This window comes from Calidris pugnax, unplaced genomic scaffold (assembly GCF_001431845.1).
Source record: "Calidris pugnax isolate Ruff unplaced genomic scaffold, ASM143184v1 scaffold123, whole genome shotgun sequence".
Taxonomy (NCBI): domain Eukaryota; kingdom Metazoa; phylum Chordata; class Aves; order Charadriiformes; family Scolopacidae; genus Calidris; species Calidris pugnax.
In genome coordinates, this window is record NW_015090876.1 from 2,522,373 (window position 1) to 2,541,644 (window position 19,272).

General features: G+C 41.9%; 1 protein-coding gene across 1 annotated transcript; it reads right to left on the bottom strand.

The window, feature by feature from the left end:
* Window positions 1-4,709: 4,709 nt before the first annotated feature.
* Window positions 4,710-12,602, bottom strand: LOC106890415. The gene is made up of 2 exons (XM_014946214.1): window positions 12,303-12,602; window positions 4,710-7,662 (listed from the first exon to the last, which is right to left on the bottom strand). The coding sequence occupies exon 2, from the start codon at window positions 7,632-7,634 to the stop codon at window positions 6,627-6,629; it is 1,008 nt and encodes a 335-aa protein (XP_014801700.1). The 5' UTR covers window positions 7,635-7,662; window positions 12,303-12,602; the 3' UTR covers window positions 4,710-6,626.
* Between the last annotated feature and the right edge of the window lie 6,670 nt (window positions 12,603-19,272).

The following is a 19,272-nucleotide window of genomic DNA, read 5'->3' on the forward strand; positions in this document are numbered from 1 at the left end:
GCCACTTGAGCCTTCCTCATCACATTACCCTATTTATGTAACTTTGCAATCAAAGTCTACGTCTTTACCCAAGATCCAGTACAGTTTTTTGTCTTCCTTGTTCTTTCTGTTCTCTCCACCTCTTGAGAGGAAAAGCTGAAACCGAAGCCAAGTGTGTAACGTGGCTCCTGGCCAAATTTGGTGACAGTAGCAATGTGCTCAAAGCAAGAATTTCCAACTTTGGCCCTCCATCAGCCGCCGATCCTGCAGGGCTCTGGCCGAGCTCCTGTGCGCAGCTGCCTTATTCTCCCACTCAGATTTTTCTTCCCATTTTGCACCATTTCCCCATGAATTCTCATCTAAATATCTAATGCTCCTGTCTTGTCTCCAGCAGATCCCCATTTCGGTTTGGGACTGGGGCTCTGCTTTTATTTTTTTTAAAAACACACCTCAGTTTGCCGTTCTGGACTGACATACCTTTTTTTTTTTTTTAGTTAGTATATTATTGAATGTGGCTCTTCCAAAGCACACGGCTTCGTACTTCTGAATGAGCTCATCAAGAATGGCTTAAATCAATAATTGCTGTAAGTCTTAATGCAAAGTTGAAGCTGAGAGTGCATTAACGAAAAGCTTTCATTCTTGCACAAAGTTTTAATTAGCCATCCTGTTGATCTTTCCAGTTCAGTGCCTCACAAAGGACCCGAGGCTTTCCTTTATGGACCAGCGTTTCCATTAATTTGAAAATTCTGTTTTCTGGCACAAGAATTCACACAAAAACCTTAAGGGTTCCAATAAAAACAGAAAAGGAAAATGGAAAAAGGGAAGAAAGGCTCAGTTTGTGTGTGTATATATAAAAATATAAACAACTTTTACAGTAGGCTTATAATATCACATACTATTTCAGGATTATAATGGGGTTTTAAGCCACATTTCACTGCTGCTGCTACTAGATTTTAGCAACATTATAAAAACAAGTAGTTTGTAGGGTAAGAAGTCAAAAGAAGCACGTCTGAGGGAAGGCTTTGGCTGCAGATTTTTACCTGTGTTCAAAGTTGTTTTCTGCTATGTTTTTGTTTGCATCTTTGCCAGGACATTGATATTATTACAAAAGCACAATTCTATGGCAACAGTACTCTTCTTCTACTTGGCTTTGAAGTAACACTTGCAGAAAATAGAAGATTTATATATATATATATTTATATGAAAAAACTCCCCCATAACCCCAGACCCTACATGTTTTCTCATAGATCATTGCAAATACTAGAACTAAATATCTTTTTCTTCCAGTACTGGGAGCTGTGAGATAGTCCAGGGTCGGGTTCTAAAGAAGGAACGATTATCCTCTTTTGGAGAAGTAAAAAAACCAAACCAAAACCCACAAACAAGCTAAAAAAAGTGAAGGGGGTTGACAGTTCTCCAGAAGAGCGGGGTTTACTGAGACCCGCTTTCGTGGATGGGGGTTGTTACTGGTATTTCCAGGTGGTTGCTGGCGGCGTTTCTCCGTCGGCAGTTGTGGATGACACGAAGTATTTCATCCTTGCAGGGTTTATGAAAACAAAGAATAAACAGCAAACTGGCACAGCTCTCACAGAACAGCACTATTTCTGCAATATTCATCACGAGCTCGTTCTTGGGAGTTCCAATGCTCTTCTGTAGTTTGAGCATTGCCCTGAAGAGAATCATAACGTTATAAAATAGACGGCATATAAATATTGTTATATTTATAATGTAGACAGCGGGGTAAATACGGAAGTGCTGTTGTAAGGCTGGAGCGTCAGGAGGTGCCGCTTTAGCCAAGAGAACAGTAAAACAGAGTATCTGAAGAAACGATGGGATTCCAAATCCAAAGGTGAATTTAACGATCTCGTATTCGGGCCACGCAAATAATGGGTCCAACTGGCAGTCTGTTTTCAACTGGTAGTTATCTGTGCCAACCAGTACCGCCCCAGTCAGCGCCAAACAGAAGGCAAGTCCAACACACAACATGGGTTGGTAGGTTCCCTGGATGAGCACGGTCCTCGGTGGAAATCTCTCCAGTAATAGTATGAGAAGCATCAAAATCAGAATGTATTGAGAATTGAAATAACTGAAGTTGAAGAAGAAGGACAGAACATTGCAGGCGAGGCAGGTTGCTTTTAAATAGTCAGGTCTGTTGGTGACAGTAAACGATAAAAGAATCATTATAATGTTGCTGATGGTGAAGTATAGAAGAAACAAGTCTAAGTTTTCCATGACTTTGTACTGCGAATAATTCTTTATGAAAATGATCAAAATACATATGCCAGCTATTAATCCTGTTGGGACAAAAAAGGCGATGTAACAGTGCATGATTCTGGAGATGACGTTTTGAGAAGCGATTAAGGCCTCGATCTCATCTGGGGGGGTGAAAGCCGGGTTCTTGCTTGGGTAGCCGATCCACGTCATGTTGTGGAAAGTCATCCTCCCTTCCACACCGTGGGGTTTGGAACTGAAAAAGGAAGGCAAAACAGGTTTTAAAGTACAGATTGTGATGTCTCCAATTTGTGCGTGAAATATCATGTGCAATATGAGCCATTCGTTCAGAACGGTGTCCCTGCCCGAGGCAGGGGGTGGGACTGGATGGCCTTTAAGGTCCCTTCCAACCCAAACCATTCTATGTGCTTTAAGCCTTGGAATGGGCTGCCCAGGGCAGTGAACGAGGCACCATCACTGGAGGGATTTATAAGACGAGTTGACATAGTGCTTAGTGATGGAGATTTTCAAGACCCACCTGGATGCCGTCCTGAGTAACATGCTCTGACAAGCTCTGGGTGGTCCTGCTTTAGCAGGGGAGTTGGACTAGATGATCTCTATGGTCCCTTCCAACTCTAAAAATTCAGTGAAATTCAGTGATGGGTTTTATCAGAGTGAGGTTGATGGTTGGACTAGATGGTCTTAAAGGTCCCTTCCAACCCGGACAATTCTATCATTCTATGAATAAATGCGGGCACTTTTTTGGGGCGGATTTTATGTTCCCATTTGAATTTCAAGGAAATTTGCGTAATGTTTTTAGCCAGAGAAATCTGCCTTTTTACGTTTTACCCAGTTCCTGCTCAGCCCACAACCCCCTCTTGGTGCTGACGGGACTTTCCTGTGGCCAGGACTGGGGTGGGCCAGCAGATGGAGGGAAGAGCTGGCCCTTGGTGGGCGAGGAAGGAGGTGGTGCTGGGATTCAGTGGAGCTGGTTTTCCTCCCCATCTTGCCCAAGAAGGCGGAGGGCAGCACACGGGGCAGTGCCAGGCTGTGGGCTGCAGCTACGGCCACTAAATCCCACTAAAATTCGCTGCCCGGTCGCAAGGCTGGGAGTTTGTGTCTAATTTGAACCCAGCTGACGGTCCCAGAGCTCACACCCCACACTGGGGAAAATGCAGAGATAATCACAATACGAGGCAAGAGGCACATTACTTTCTTTGTTTTAGTTCTGCTTCCTTTCTGTTCTGGAAAAAAGGGAGATTTTTTGTTCTTAAAAATACACTTCAAGTTATTAATCACTTAAAAGTAATTACTTTTAATCTTAGCCAAAGCTGCTCTTCTCTCCCTCATATCAGACTATTTTGGAATGCCTTTCGATACGTATTTCTGGCCCTTCCCCTGTTGCACATAGGGGTGCTTGCCCTCATGTGCTAGCTGGATAAAAGTAGATTTTCTCTAGGACTGCACGTTCGTTGTCCTGAATTTTAATGTAAGCTATGAGTAAGTTTATCAAGAATGATTTAACAAAACATTTCTGTATTGCTGTAAGTTATATTCATAACTATTTGAATTATTATGTTGCATTTTTTCAACCTCTCCTGTTTACCTTTGTTTGCTCCTATTAATTTACAAAGTCTTTTCATTGTACATAGAGATTTTTCTTGATGCCAATATAACCAGCCATCCAGAAAATACTCTGGTTTTTCCCCCAACAGTAGCTGTGGACAGGGAGGAGACCAGAGTATGTTCCTTCACAGCTGACAGCCAGGAGCTGTACCCAGGAGCACTCTGATTTATACACAGTGGTTCATTCTTGACAAGCTGGGCTCGTTCCTAAATCCTAGAGCTGACAGGAGGTCCCTACAGCTTTGATTTCCACGAGACCTTTGGTTATGGCTCTGCTCTAGCTGTGTACCTTGCCAAGAGCATCATGAAGCATCCTTCCACCCTGTGGAACCTTCAGGCTCTTTACAGGTGCTTTATTGTGATTTGCTCACCATTAGACCAGTTGCCAGGTCTCTGCCAACGTTACCTGCCTACAGCCAACACTTACTGACCAGGTTCTCTTTAAGGCACCTTTAACAGTAACTCAGGACTCAGAAACAACACGATATTTATTCTTTCATCCTCAAATATAAAATATATGGAAGCAGTGAATCAAGTAGAATCCTTTGTGTGTAATTCCCATACCAGAAAATAACCTACTTATCCGTGGCGCAGCTGAAATGATGATGTTCTGTCTGAATCGGGAGGAACAGCTTGTGTCTTTTGACAAACTCCTTCACTCAGTCTGTTGGCTTTGTCACTGACGTGCAGCTCCTACAACTCATCTCTCCAGACTTCTTTCTGCCGGGCTGATCTTCGGGCCATGTTGTTTCATCTCCCTCTTCTCAGGTGCAAGGCAAACCCTCTGATGCCAGCTGAGAAATCCTTTCACGAGGGTGACGTTGGCTCTTGGATGCAAAGGGATGATTCTTATCAACATTCTTCCTTTCTGAGCAGGTCCTATAACGGTCTGTTTATACGTAGTGTTCTTTAATTATCCTTCTGCTCATGCTGGCAGCAGAGTAAAATTGAGGAGGAAAACAGGCTGACATAATACAGTGCAGATGTCTTAGTGGCTGGTTTTTACGTCTTGCAGAAATGTTGTGATCATAGTGAGACTCCGCATTCCCCTTTTTTCACATGTGATACGGTCATGGTCTATAAAATTCAGGGCTTGAGTGTCCAAGACTAGGTCCATGTATCTAGATACTGAATCTATATTCTGTATTATAGCTGAACAAATGTCCTTTGTTCTCCCATTTATGCACTTTGGCTGTTGTTCTTGACCCATCAGTGCTTGCCTTTCTCTGTCTCCAGCAGCCCATGCTGATCTGCACCAGTTCTCCAGACAAATCGGGACCCCTTGGGAAGACCTTCCAAAGCACCCAACTGCAAAACAACCTCTCCGTTCTGTGAGCACCCGGGTGTTGTGCAAAGGCACATATTTAAGCGTCAAAGTGGCTTTTCTCAGAACCCTTCAGGCCACTTGAGCCTTCCTCATCACATTACCCTATTTATGTAACTTTGCAATCAAAGTCTACGTCTTTACCCAAGATCCAGTACAGTTTTTTGTCTTCCTTGTTCTTTCTGTTCTCTCCACCTCTTGAGAGGAAAAGCTGAAACCGAAGCCAAGTGTGTAACGTGGCTCCTGGCCAAATTTGGTGACAGTAGCAATGTGCTCAAAGCAAGAATTTCCAACTTTGGCCCTCCATCAGCCGCCGATCCTGCAGGGCTCTGGCCGAGCTCCTGTGCGCAGCTGCCTTATTCTCCCACTCAGATTTTTCTTCCCATTTTGCACCATTTCCCCATGAATTCTCATCTAAATATCTAATGCTCCTGTCTTGTCTCCAGCAGATCCCCATTTCGGTTTGGGACTGGGGCTCTGCTTTTATTTTTTTTAAAAACACACCTCAGTTTGCCGTTCTGGACTGACATACCTTTTTTTTTTTTTTAGTTAGTATATTATTGAATGTGGCTCTTCCAAAGCACACGGCTTCGTACTTCTGAATGAGCTCATCAAGAATGGCTTAAATCAATAATTGCTGTAAGTCTTAATGCAAAGTTGAAGCTGAGAGTGCATTAACGAAAAGCTTTCATTCTTGCACAAAGTTTTAATTAGCCATCCTGTTGATCTTTCCAGTTCAGTGCCTCACAAAGGACCCGAGGCTTTCCTTTATGGACCAGCGTTTCCATTAATTTGAAAATTCTGTTTTCTGGCACAAGAATTCACACAAAAACCTTAAGGGTTCCAATAAAAACAGAAAAGGAAAATGGAAAAAGGGAAGAAAGGCTCAGTTTGTGTGTGTATATATAAAAATATAAACAACTATTACAGTAGGCTTATAATATCACATACTATTTCAGGATTATAATGGGTTTTTAAGCCACATTTCACTGCTGCTGCTACTAGATTTTAGCAACATTATAAAAACAAGTAGTTTGTAGGGTAAGAAGTCAAAAGAAGCACATCTGAGGGAAGGCTTTGGCTGCAGATTTTTACCTGTGTTCAAAGTTGTTTTCTGCTATGTTTTTGTTTGCATCTTTGCCAGGACATTGATATTATTACAAAAGCACAATTCTATGGCAACAGTACTCTTCTTCTACTTGGCTTTGAAGTAACACTTGCAGAAAATAGAAGATTTATATATATATATATTTATATGAAAAAACTCCCCCATAACCCCAGACCCTACATGTTTTCTCATAGATCATTGCAAATACTAGAACTAAATATCTTTTTCTTCCAGTACTGGGAGCTGTGAGATAGTCCAGGGTCGGGTTCTAAAGAAGGAACGATTATCCTCTTTTGGAGAAGTAAAAAAACCAAACCAAAACCCACAAACAAGCTAAAAAAAGTGAAGGGGGTTGACAGTTCTCCAGAAGAGCGGGGTTTACTGAGACCCGCTTTCGTGGATGGGGGTTGTTACTGGTATTTCCAGGTGGTTGCTGGCGGTGTTTCTCCGTCGGCAGTTGTGGATGACACGAAGTATTTCATCCTTGCAGGGTTTATGAAAACAAAGAATAAACAGCAAACTGGCACAGCTCTCACAGAACAGCACTATTTCTGCAATATTCATCACGAGCTCGTTCTTGGGAGTTCCAATGCTCTTCTGTAGTTTGAGCATTGCCCTGAAGAGAATCATAACGTTATAAAATAGACGGCATATAAATATTGTTATATTTATAATGTAGACAGCGGGGTAAATACGGAAGTGCTGTTGTAAGGCTGGAGCGTCAGGAGGTGCCGCTTTAGCCAAGAGAACAGTAAAACAGAGTATCTGAAGAAACGATGGGATTCCAAATCCAAAGGTGAATTTAACGATCTCGTATTCGGGCCACGCAAATAATGGGTCCAACTGGCAGTCTGTTTTCAACTGGTAGTTATCTGTGCCAACCAGTACCGCCCCAGTCAGCGCCAAACAGAAGGCAAGTCCAACACACAACATGGGTTGGTAGGTTCCCTGGATGAGCACGGTCCTCGGTGGAAATCTCTCCAGTAATAGTATGAGAAGCATCAAAATCAGAATGTATTGAGAATTGAAATAACTGAAGTTGAAGAAGAAGGACAGAACATTGCAGGCGAGGCAGGTTGCTTTTAAATAGTCAGGTCTGTTGGTGACAGTAAACGATAAAAGAATCATTATAATGTTGCTGATGGTGAAGTATAGAAGAAACAAGTCTAAGTTTTCCATGACTTTGTACTGCGAATAATTCTTTATGAAAATGATCAAAATACATATGCCAGCTATTAATCCTGTTGGGACAAAAAAGGCGATGTAACAGTGCATGATTCTGGAGATGACGTTTTGAGAAGCGATTAAGGCCTCGATCTCATCTGGGGGGGTGAAAGCCGGGTTCTTGCTTGGGTAGCCGATCCACGTCATGTTGTGGAAAGTCATCCTCCCTTCCACACCGTGGGGTTTGGAACTGAAAAAGGAAGGCAAAACAGGTTTTAAAGTACAGATTGTGATGTCTCCAATTTGTGCGTGAAATATCATGTGCAATATGAGCCATTCGTTCAGAACGGTGTCCCTGCCCGAGGCAGGGGGTGGGACTGGATGGCCTTTAAGGTCCCTTCCAACCCAAACCATTCTATGTGCTTTAAGCCTTGGAATGGGCTGCCCAGGGCAGTGAACGAGGCACCATCACTGGAGGGATTTATAAGACGAGTTGACATAGTGCTTAGTGATGGAGATTTTCAAGACCCACCTGGATGCCGTCCTGAGTAACATGCTCTGACAAGCTCTGGGTGGTCCTGCTTTAGCAGGGGAGTTGGACTAGATGATCTCTATGGTCCCTTCCAACTCTAAAAATTCAGTGAAATTCAGTGATGGGTTTTATCAGAGTGAGGTTGATGGTTGGACTAGATGGTCTTAAAGGTCCCTTCCAACCCGGACAATTCTATCATTCTATGAATAAATGCGGGCACTTTTTTGGGGCGGATTTTATGTTCCCATTTGAATTTCAAGGAAATTTGCGTAATGTTTTTAGCCAGAGAAATCTGCCTTTTTACGTTTTACCCAGTTCCTGCTCAGCCCACAACCCCCTCTTGGTGCTGACGGGACTTTCCTGTGGCCAGGACTGGGGTGGGCCAGCAGATGGAGGGAAGAGCTGGCCCTTGGTGGGCGAGGAAGGAGTTGGCACTGGGATTCAGTGGAGCTGGTTTTCCTGCCCATCTCGCCAAAGAAGGCGGAGGGCAGCACACAGGGCAGTGCCAGGCTGTGGGCTGCAGCTACGGCCACTAAATCCCACTAAAATTCGCTGCCCGGTCGCAAGGCTGGGAGTTTGTGTCTAATTTGAACCCAGCTGACAGTCCCAGAGCTCACACCCCACACTGGGGAAAATGCAGAGATAATCACAATACGAGGCAAGAGGCACATTACTTTCTTTGTTTTAGTTCTGCTTCCTTTCTGTTCTGGAAAAAAAAAAAAAAAAAAAAAAGCCTTTCATGACCGCAGTCAGTGCTGAGGAGCCCCTAAAAAATGAATGTGAATGTTTAAGAACTGTTATGAACAAACTGCTTTCATACTAAACCATCTTTATGCATTAATAATACTGTCGTTTTTAGATGTAGCTGTTGCATAAAGCTGCATAAAAATAATGCTTTTCTGCATGCTGGAATTTGAGAAAATGATTACTGGGGCATTATAAGGCTATTGATAAAGTTTTAGCAAGGAACATTTTTTTACAGTTGAGTTATAAATTCCTGAAAATAGGGAGTAATATGGATAGGCTGTTAGCTGTAATGACTCTATGATATGTTGATATAATAATTCTGCTACCATATAAACATTTGGAGGATCCTTTTTTTTAAGCCAAAAAGCTTTGTAGGAGAACATAATATGTACTCATGAAAAACTGAGTGTAATAGATATAGATATATAAGTTTTACAGATGACCTAAAAGCGTAATTAACTCAATTTCTAAAAGAAAATTTCTGTGTGCCTTGTACTGATTGATGAAGAAAATAACATACTTTTTTTTTTGTAGTTACAAAGGATAATTTTTTTTTTTCAACATAAGATATAAACTCACTATTCCTGGTTAATTTTGAATGTCTGATTAAGCATGGTCCTTTGTATTGGAAAAAGTCAAACATACAGGTATTTTTACAGTGTAGAATGTTGTTTTCTGGGGAAAAAAAATGATTTAATCACCAGAATTTCAATTTTGTGTTAGATTATTTGGTGTTTTTACTTTGTTCTGCTTTTGTTCTGCTGTACACAGAGCTGTGTACAAGCAACGTACGTAGGGCACGGGGCAAACGTACACAGAGCTGCTCTGCACAAGCAACGTACGTAGGGCACGGGGCAAACAGAGGACAGTGGAATTCTCCTTACAGAAGTTTCTATACAGTCATATTAGTACTGAGAGCCATCTACTTAGTTGTACATAATGCATTTCCAGTAAAGGGATTCTGGTGATGTTAACTCTTAAAGCGAAAGTAACTTTAAATTGGTAAAAGTTCGTAAAGATGCATTAATGTTTTTAAGCAGTGCTCATTATAGATAAGTCAGTGCCTTAATGCTGTTTGACAGTTCATTTATGGTTGTTACCTCTGACACTACTTCACATTTCTGATATTTCTAATCTCTCCTCAAAATTGGAATTCTAATACTGGTTTTAATTAGAAAAGTTGACTTATCGAAGTGGCTTTGATTAAGTGTATATAATCTTACATAATTATAATTTCATTTATATAAAACCGTGGAGTTGTGTTTTGATTCAGCAGTGCTTTTTGTCCCCTTTTAAAGACAGAGTTTCTTCCTTTTCTAGAAAAGGTGATTTTTGGAGAGGTTCCAGCGCAGGAAGGACCAGGGCAGTGGTTTGTTAGAGGTGCAGGAGGGACAGAGGTGGCAGGTCTGGCTCTGGCCAAGTTCTCACCTCGGAGCTGGGTCACGCCGGGTAGGACAGCGTGGATGGGCAAAACTGGTGGAAGTCTCTCAAGCAAGTTGAGAGTTGATAAGACAAGGGGTAATGGTTTTAAACTGAAAGAGGGGAGATGGAGCTGAGATGTGGGGAAGAACTTGTTTGGTGTGAGGGTGGTGAGAGCCTGGCCCAGGTTGCCCTGAGAAGCTGTGGCTGCCCCATCCCTGGAGGGGTTCAAGGCCAGGTTGGAGGGGGCTTTGGGCAACCTGGGATGGTGAGAGGTGTCCCTGCCCAGGGCAAGGGGTGGCACTGGGGGGGCTTTAAGGTCCCTTCCAACTCTAACCATTCTATGATATAATTTTGAAGCTTAAAAATAGATTTTTAACTATGAACAGGTTTGCAGGGCTCAACATTTGAATTCCATTCTGGCACTGTAAAGGTCTCCATTACTTTCTCAACTCTTACACCATGGGCCAATGGACCACACTCACTGGCCTTGCAGCAAATCTCAGACCAGCTTAGCATCCTTCAACTTTTACGGTGACATAATTGTGAAGGAAACAAAGGCTATAGTTTTGGTTTCATGGGAAACCGTGTGGCTTTTACATCAAATGACAGGAAAAAAAAATAAAGATTGCCAGAAGTTGATTAAATTTGCTCAGGATCTGCCCTTGGAAGTGACCCTGGGCTTGTCTTTGACCACAAGGTATTTTTATTTTATTTAGCTACTTTTGGGGTGCTTAAGGCAAAGTCAGGAACTTTAGACTCAATGCAACGTATTCCAGTCGCTACAACACACTGTGCAAGAAAGTGCATTATTTCAGTTTCTCTTCCTGTACCCGCCAGTTCGTCTGTTTCTCTTAAGATTAATTAATGAGGGAAATTTGCAATAGGCTGCTTGCATTGTCTTCCCCTGTAATGTCACGCTCCAATGTTTTGTCCCTTCTTTCCTCTGCTCCCCCTGACTTTAACTGACCGTCATTCTCGTGTTGTGGGTCCTTCCTTGAAAAGTGGCCTCATTTTTTTTCTTGGGGTGTTTTTTTTTTTTCCTCTTTCTGGCCACCCACTCTCCCTTTCAGCTCAGCGGTTGAAGCAAATACGTCTGATTTTTGGTTTCTGAAGCAAACAGGTTATCCCTCACTTCCAACAGATGGAGCTGAGCACAGGAGCAGAGTGTTCAGCAGCAGCTTAAAACCGCCTTTGAGCAGGGAGAGGACCCGGTCTCTGAGATCTCATTGTTTTCGGGCCCCCGGCCCCGCTTTGAAGGTTGGACTCTTGCAAACGGAGAGCTTAGTTTCAAGGAAACTTTTGTTTATTTAAAGTCTAGAAAGAAGAGCTCCTTAAAGCGGGGAGTTTCTCCCTGGCAGCCAGAACTCTTCCTCTATAAAAGCTTTCTCCCTTCTGTCACCGGCCGATGGAAGGAAAATATTCTTTCATCCCTCCCTAATATTCCTGGTGGAATTCTGCTCTTGGTGGGCACGTGCAGCGTCGTCACGGGCCCACGCAGGATGTAATTTGGGGGGCGGGGGGCTAATATATACGTGAATTTGTTCTGTCTGTTCATAGTAGGTCGGGAAGTGAGAAGCTGGTCTGAAAGTATGAAAGACTGAAATGTGAAATACCATATTTATTTTTCTTGCAATGGCAAAATTCCTACACTTGGGCAAATATTTGAGGTTGTAAAGATTTAAGAAATCCCGTCCTTACCCTCTGAAAAATGATCAGTTTCTGAGCAACTGAAAGTTTTTATTTTTACTTTTCCAGCCTGTAAATGAATCAGCAGTGCCTGAATGCAATCTCCAGCAGCATCGCTGACGTGTTTCCTGCCCTATACAAATCCTCGCAGCGCAGTCAGGATTATCCAACAACCTCCCTCCTTTCAAAGGCTGCTCTTAGGGGATGGTCGGAGTCTGTCCCGACCTCTGACGGGTATTTCATCCTGTGGCCATCGGTGGTTTGATGGGAGTTAAGTATTTCCCAGAAAACAGCCTTCACATTTACTCTGTGTAATGCTCAGCTTTATTATAAACTTCAGCTTTCCGAGGATGTTTCCCGGATAAAGTATTTTACTTAGGGTAGTTCAGATAGTGTTAAAGACGGGAAAACTAAAAAACCTTAAATTATAACCTTAGCTTCACAGTTTGAGCCTCTTGTGATGAATAAAACATTGTACATTCAAAGTAATATAAAGCACTTACCTTCTCAAGAAAATGCTCCACAGACACAACTGGCCGAGACTCTCACTGTGGATGCTCAGCTGAAATACAGTTATTGTCTGGAGGATATAGCCCTCTTTATTGATGTCGAAAGCAGGGTGTATATATTACCATAACTTCTTCAGCTGCTGTACACGGCGATGAAAAACCCGGCTGCTCGTTCGCTACAAAACCACCGAGTTGTGTGAAGGAAACAGGAACTGGGGGTAAGTCATTCAGCCCATCCACGTTGCATGGTTAGCAAACCTATGGTTTCATCATGTGACTTGAGAAGTTCAAATTATCCTCTGCAGCCAGATATTTTAGAACAGAAAAGTAGTGTTTGTCGCCGGCTATTTCTAAGTGTGTGAGGCCATCCAGTGGATTTATTTTTTTTCCCATCCATGAAGTAATGCCTCACGCCTTGGCCAGCCCTCCTGTCCATGAAGTAATGCCTCACGCCTTGGCCAGCCCTTCCAATTACATTTTTTTCTCGTGTGCTGTTGTGAAGTGCTAGAGGTCTAGAAAAGGAAAAGCCTGTTGAATAAATACCAAGCAAGGCCCCTTGCTGAAGAAGGTAAAAACTCGACACAGAAGCAGTGCCTGACAAAAATATTAAGATCCCTTCTTAAAAATAGGGTGTATTTCTGTGCTCCTGTGGGTCCCAGCTCTTGGCACGCTCCCAGTATTGTACACATGCAATAAATTATTTTTCCAGATGCTCTGCAGTGGCCACGAGGTGTTAAAAGACAGGATTTTGAGTCTGTAATATGTTTGGGGTCTGGCTCAGCATCAGTCGTCTTAGTGACTGTGTTTAATGGTGTTCTTAAAACCTCAAATATACACGAGCAAGAAAGGGTTGGCTGATGATTTTTCTCGTGCCTGCAGCCTTGCTGGCTGGAGCACATCGGTAGCCTCATGTTTTCTCATACCAGCACATGGGAAAGAACATTTTTATTGTAATCTTTTAATAGTCTGCAGTGGCTTTCAGAGGTTGAGAAGATCATTTGTGACCAGTGTTTGACCGGTGCTCTCTGTTTTCATGGCCTCTTACTCGTTGCACTTCAACAAGCTTTGCTGAAAAACACATGGAAAGAGGCAAAACACCTTAAAGAAATGAAACGAGACAAACGCGTATGAATCTAGATTTCAAAATTGGAATTGTGGGTTACCTGGAGAAAATACTTCATTGCTAGGTCTACATTTCCACATGACGGTGCGCATTCCTGCTCCAAATGCTGCTCTGAAACCAGGGATGTGTGTGGAGGGCGTAGGGATGCTGCAGAGACTGAAGAATTTCAGCTCTTGGATGAATGTTCCTGTTCTTTGGGCAGTAGCTGAGCTCCACAGCAGCTCGAAATCTGCTTTCCAATGACCTTACACTTGTTATTCTGAATGTCCCATACTGACTTCGGTTTTTATCATCTCAGCACAGTAGTTTGTTGGAGTGGGTGGATTGTTTCCCTCCCATTTACAGTAATTCCTCCAAATTGTTACTGAAAAACTTGGTTAAAGCTGGCCGTGTAGGTGTTCTGTAAATAGCATTTGCCTTTGGGGTGTGCCCAAGTCCGAGTTTTGTTGTGTTAACTTCTCATAGTTAAGAAGGGTAAAGGAAAAAAATATTCATTGTGATCATGTGTGAGTCAGGCAATTATTTTTTTTACATTGATTTTCCATGCAAGTGTCACCTAGGACTCAGGGCTGTGCAGAGAGCCCGCTAAACTATCTAAGCACCCTCAAATGATTGGGTTTGAAATTGCAGGAATATTTCAGAAAGTATCTCCTCGACTGGAAGAGACCAACTTGACTTGTTAGGGGTTGGTGCTTCTGTTGGAGCTGCATTGGCTGGATGTACACAAGGATATCTGGCCGTGCCCTTTGTGATTATTATTAGTAAAATAAAAGCAAATTAATGGCTGCACCGAAAGTTTAAGGAATAATCAGACCGCTCTTAGAAAGGTTGAAGTTATTCGGAGTTAATTAGCAATCAGTGAGCAGGGAGTAAGTCAAGTGAAGATAAGCCCTGACACAGCAGTGCTAAGGCTGCGTTTCCTGTTATTCAGAAAGCGCTTTCCTGACAGCGCAAGGTGGAAAGCAGAGCTCTGAGCAGCTTATCCGCTAATGAGAAAAATTATATAAATAGAACCGGGAAAGCAAAAAAGAGAAAAGCTGTTTCTTATGCCTTCATCTTAAAAAAAAATTAAAAATTCCTAGAGAAAACTCCTGTCTTCAAAATTATGTTCACATTTACAAATATGATTTCATAATTCGACTGAAACCTGTATTAAACCTCATTATGCAGTTGTATTTAGAGGGCAAGAACATTTATCATCCTTGGAATCGGGAGCAAATAGCACATTACGATTTCAGAATGTGTACGTAGAGAGTCACATCAGAAAGTGTCCCCATTTTACAGGTGGAAAAAACTTGGCTCCTGAGAAATTCTTTCTTCCAAGTGGATGGAATAAATTGAAAGCCAGAGAAGTAGAGGGTGGAAAAATCAAGGTTTCCCAACTCCATATCCTTTCTTCTGTTTACACCATGCAGATCCCCATCTCGATAGCTCGGGATGTGGAGAGGGACAGAGGGACAGTCTGAGGTCCCTTTCCAGCCACCCAGTGTGGTTTTGGCAGCGGCTCCGGATGAATTTTAGAATAAAAAGCTTGCTTATCTTTATTGTATTATAGTCCCTGCATGGTCGGTTTTGGGAGGTTTTTTTTGAGTGTGTGGTTTTAGGGTTTTTTTAAATGGATTTCAGATGCTTACGCTGATGTATAAGATATGTGGAACTATGTGGATTTGTAGAATTTGATGGTCTTACTGGCTTTCCTTGGAACACTCTGCTTGGATAGGGTTAAAAAAAGCACAAGTTGTGTACACATAAGCACTGGTATTAATAATTACCTCTGCCTCAGAGGCTGGTGGTAAATCAGCCACACTCTGTGCCGTGGGATTGCTGCCTTCACAGCTCGGGGTTGCTTGCCCATGATTCACTATTAGTGATTTTATATTGGCTTCTTTGGGCATTCTTTGTAATGTAAGTTGTTTTATAAACAGTATTTTATTATTATTACCATACAGTAATGTTTCTATCAATCACAAAATAAATTCCTCTGTGTGGGTAGATCATCGATGTAACTCAGCTGAGAGAGCTCAGAAATTGCCCTTATTTCCAAATAATACTCTGTTATGAAAGGGTGGAAAAAAGCTTTTTTAATGGCAAGTTTTACACAGGAGCTGGTCTCTGCCTAGCACTGCAGGTGCTAGAATGATTATTTCATTGCACGTAGCCTGACCTGAAAAATTTCAGAAACTTCTGTATTAATTAAGTATGAATTCTATTTCATTCTAAACTAGTGAAACCGTAACTTAATTAGAAGGAATTCCAGTGCCCTGGTGCTGAATGGGAACGGCACTTCCTTTGATCTTTGAGCATCTTGTCAACCACGGCAACCGGTACCAGATGGTTCATAAACCAATGCAAGAAACACGTGCTTTTTTAGAAATATTTCTTTCTTGTGAAGAATCAGACCTAATCACCTGTTTAAATATCCTTCTGTTAGGTTCAAAACCAAAATTGACCATTTTTTTTCTTGCAACAGAATTTTCTCTTCCTGCCCCATCCTCACTGCAGCCGGTTGTTGGAGAAGTGACGGTTAATTTTGTTTCTTCTTACAAATACTTGCAGCGACACCCTTATGCAGACAAGACCAGCTCCTACAAATCAGTGTTCAGCCAGAAACTGGACTGATTCTTATTTTTTTTCTTTTCTAATGATTAACTTAAACCCTTTAATTAGTTTTACTGATCTTTCTGCTTTTGGGAACTGCAAGAGCATTTCTGCCAGTGACCACCAGATGGAGTTTCTGAAACAGCTTTGATAACGCCAGAATTAGTTTCAAAATGATCTTTTAAAGGTTTTAGAGATGAGTTAAGAAACAGTTGTGGAAATTCTACCAACTTCAGGATGAATTTTAGCTTAAATTTGTAAATGTTGTTGCTAAAATTAGGCTTTTCAATTTATTTAGTAATTCGTAATGCATCTGGTCACATACAAGTGAATGAGTAGAAGAACTTCCTATCGGTATCAGTGAGATTTGTGAGAAAACCACTTCAATTTCGGAGATTCATTCTGTGTTTTTGAAGGTTAAATTTATCCAGAGTTAAACACTCTCTCTATGTTTTTATACGAGGTTAACTTTATCCCAAGTTAAACACTCTCTCTATGTTTTTATACGAGAACTATTCCTCCTGTTGGGCAGGATCCTTCAGGTGCAGTTCCTGCAAGGTGTCTCCCGTTGGAAATCTGTTTCTTTTCTTATTACTCCCCTCTCCAGGTCTCTGAGTTGGGAGTGTTTATGCTGCTGCTTATTTATCTTTTCATATAATGCATCATCGAATTTTAAACTAGACATAATGGTTTCTCTTTCCGGAGTTATAAATTTTGTTTGTTTCAAAGAACTTTTGGCAGGAAGTATTTTTTTTAAAGTGTATTCAATTCATGAATGCTCTAAGAATCTGGTGTTCTAAAACTCTCTTACTGTCATGATTTGTAATAATATAAGAATTGTGCATGCTGTAGACTCTGAATAATGTTGACTGTTCTTGTGAATGTAACTACAAGTTGCCAGTTCTTTAGAAGGAAGGAATATAAGGAAATGACATGGACTTCCAAGGCAGGGCAAGGACTTGGTGGGAAGAAAGTGAGATGGCAAAGTAGATAATAAATCTTTTTTTTTTCTCCTGATGGGGAAAGAGTGTTTTCTGCGTAGGTCAAAGTGTTTTGCTGTGTAGTGGAAAGCTAAAGGCCATGCAGCAGAGGAAACGTTTCTCACGTGGGTTTGCTGCCGCAGCTGGGTTTGTGCCTTCAGGTTCCTTTTGCTCAGAAGAAGCATTGCACGAGCTGGTTAAGACATACACGAGGTTTCACTTACTAAGAAATGGCAAAATATTGCCTTCAGGTTCCTTTCGCTCAGAAGAAGCTTTGCACGAGCTGGTTAAGACATACACAAGGTTTCACTTACTAAGAAATGGCAAAATATTAATCTCCGGGCATATGCTGCAGATTCCTCAGGGTGGTGAGCTCTTCAGAGCTGCAGAAACTTGGGCAGAGGTGGGTCCTTCTCCGAGCCCCCAACAAACCACGGAACCAGAGTGGTGCTTGCCCGGCTTCTGCTCTGCTTCTCTCTGGCCATCCTGGTGCCCCGTGGGTGAAGCTCATGAGAAGATCCCCAGCCTGAGCACTGCTGTCATTCTTAACCAGCAATGATAAGGATGGAGCTAGACCCCCGTTTATCTGTAGCACAAAAACAATTCAATTGAATTTTAGTTTACAGGCCAAGGTGTTACTTCCCTTTGACTTTTCTGGTAGTGGCGGCGTATTTTCTTGGCAGCCCTGGGGCCTATTTTACTGTTATACGATGGTTAATAATGTATTTTCTGCGGCTGCTCCAAAATGTGGTTGTCTGCAGTGAAACCTCTGTGGTCTGACAGAAGAAGGCAGGTTCTGATGCCCCGTTGCCCTGCTTCCTACAGTGTAAAGCTGTTGATGTGGTTGCACCCCATCAGCTCTCTTTACTTGCATAGAAGTTCACCCTTTACAAACCTGTAGGCTTGTTAAATTGCTGCTTATTAACTAGAATTTAAGATCCTTCAGGTCTATGTTGATTAAAAGGAGTTTTACTGATCCAGCCTTTTCATGCGTGATGGTTATAAAGGCATCTTGTCGGATACTGGGCTTTGACTAAATGATATAATATTGCAGCTTCCACTTTCACAGTTGCTATTTTCATTTATTTCTCTGTGAGACTTCACCCTTAGAACTGCCTTGGACTAAGTTTGTGGGTTTTGGTTTTTTTGTTTGGTTGGTTGGTTTTGTTTTGTTTTTCTTTATAGAATTCACTCATAACCGTTTTAAATACAGTTTGCTTTTGCTTGCTATTTTCCTCTACTTTACAGAAAATTTAAAGGGAACAAATTAGGGGTTTTTTTGTTTTTTATTTTCCTTATAGAATTCACTCATAACCATTTTAAATACAGTCTGCTTTTGCTTGCTGTCTTCCTCCACTTTACAGAAAATTTAAAGGGAACAAATTACTAATTTTGAAAGTATAGCAGGAAAATATTTTCATATACGTGGGGTGCACTAACTGATCTTTGGCTCATAGGCAGTGGTTACTGCAATAAATGTATTACAAGGCATCTTATATTCGTAAAGCTAAATTTTCCTGGGGATGCCAAAGGTAGGGGTTGTTATATTGTGTTGTTCTGGGAACTAAGAGAGTTTCTGCAGGAGCTGATTTCCGAGATCTCGCTGGTGGCAGCACAAAGGAGGGGAAGTGACAGGGACACGGTGACTGTTCGTCTCCGTCACCACCTCCTGTTCCTGCGGCACAGGGTCACGCTCGCCTTCAGCTGCGGGATTCTGCCAAAAAAAATGTGGGGAGGGTGTGTGTCTGGTCCTTTTTTGCTCTCAGTCCCATCTTAACGTCACGCTGTAATGAGATTTTAATGACGGCGAAATTATGGCCTGGTAAATGGGGTAATTTAACGTGTCCGATTTGACATCCGAGTCATGTAACTTGTTACGTTTTGATTCAGGGATGCAACACGGGTTTAACCTTGTCTACAGTAGGTTTTGATCAAGAAGGCCAAAAAAAACCCGAAACTTGCATCTTTATGGCCAAATGCACTTTAACATTTTTTATTGAGAATTTACCAGTAAGTAGTTGCTTTGTGAAGCTTTGCAGAAAGTCCATTTCTAGAGTATTTTGACATAATATGGAAGGCCATATTTCTTCACTTTAGTAGAACCAGAAATTTTCTAGGGGTTGATCACTTCATTAACTGAAATTATGTCTTGAGACCAACTCAATTCGATTCTCTAAATGAAAACTCTTGAAGCTGGGACCTCTGCTGGGTGAGTCGACACGGCCCTGTCTCCAGCTCCCTGGGATAATAATTTAAGCAGAAG

Bases quoted from the DNA above. Each gene is read 5' to 3' on its own strand.
- LOC106890415 (XM_014946214.1), bottom strand. From the start codon at position 7,634: ATGACTTTCCACAACATGACGTGGATCGGCTACCCAAGCAAGAACCCG.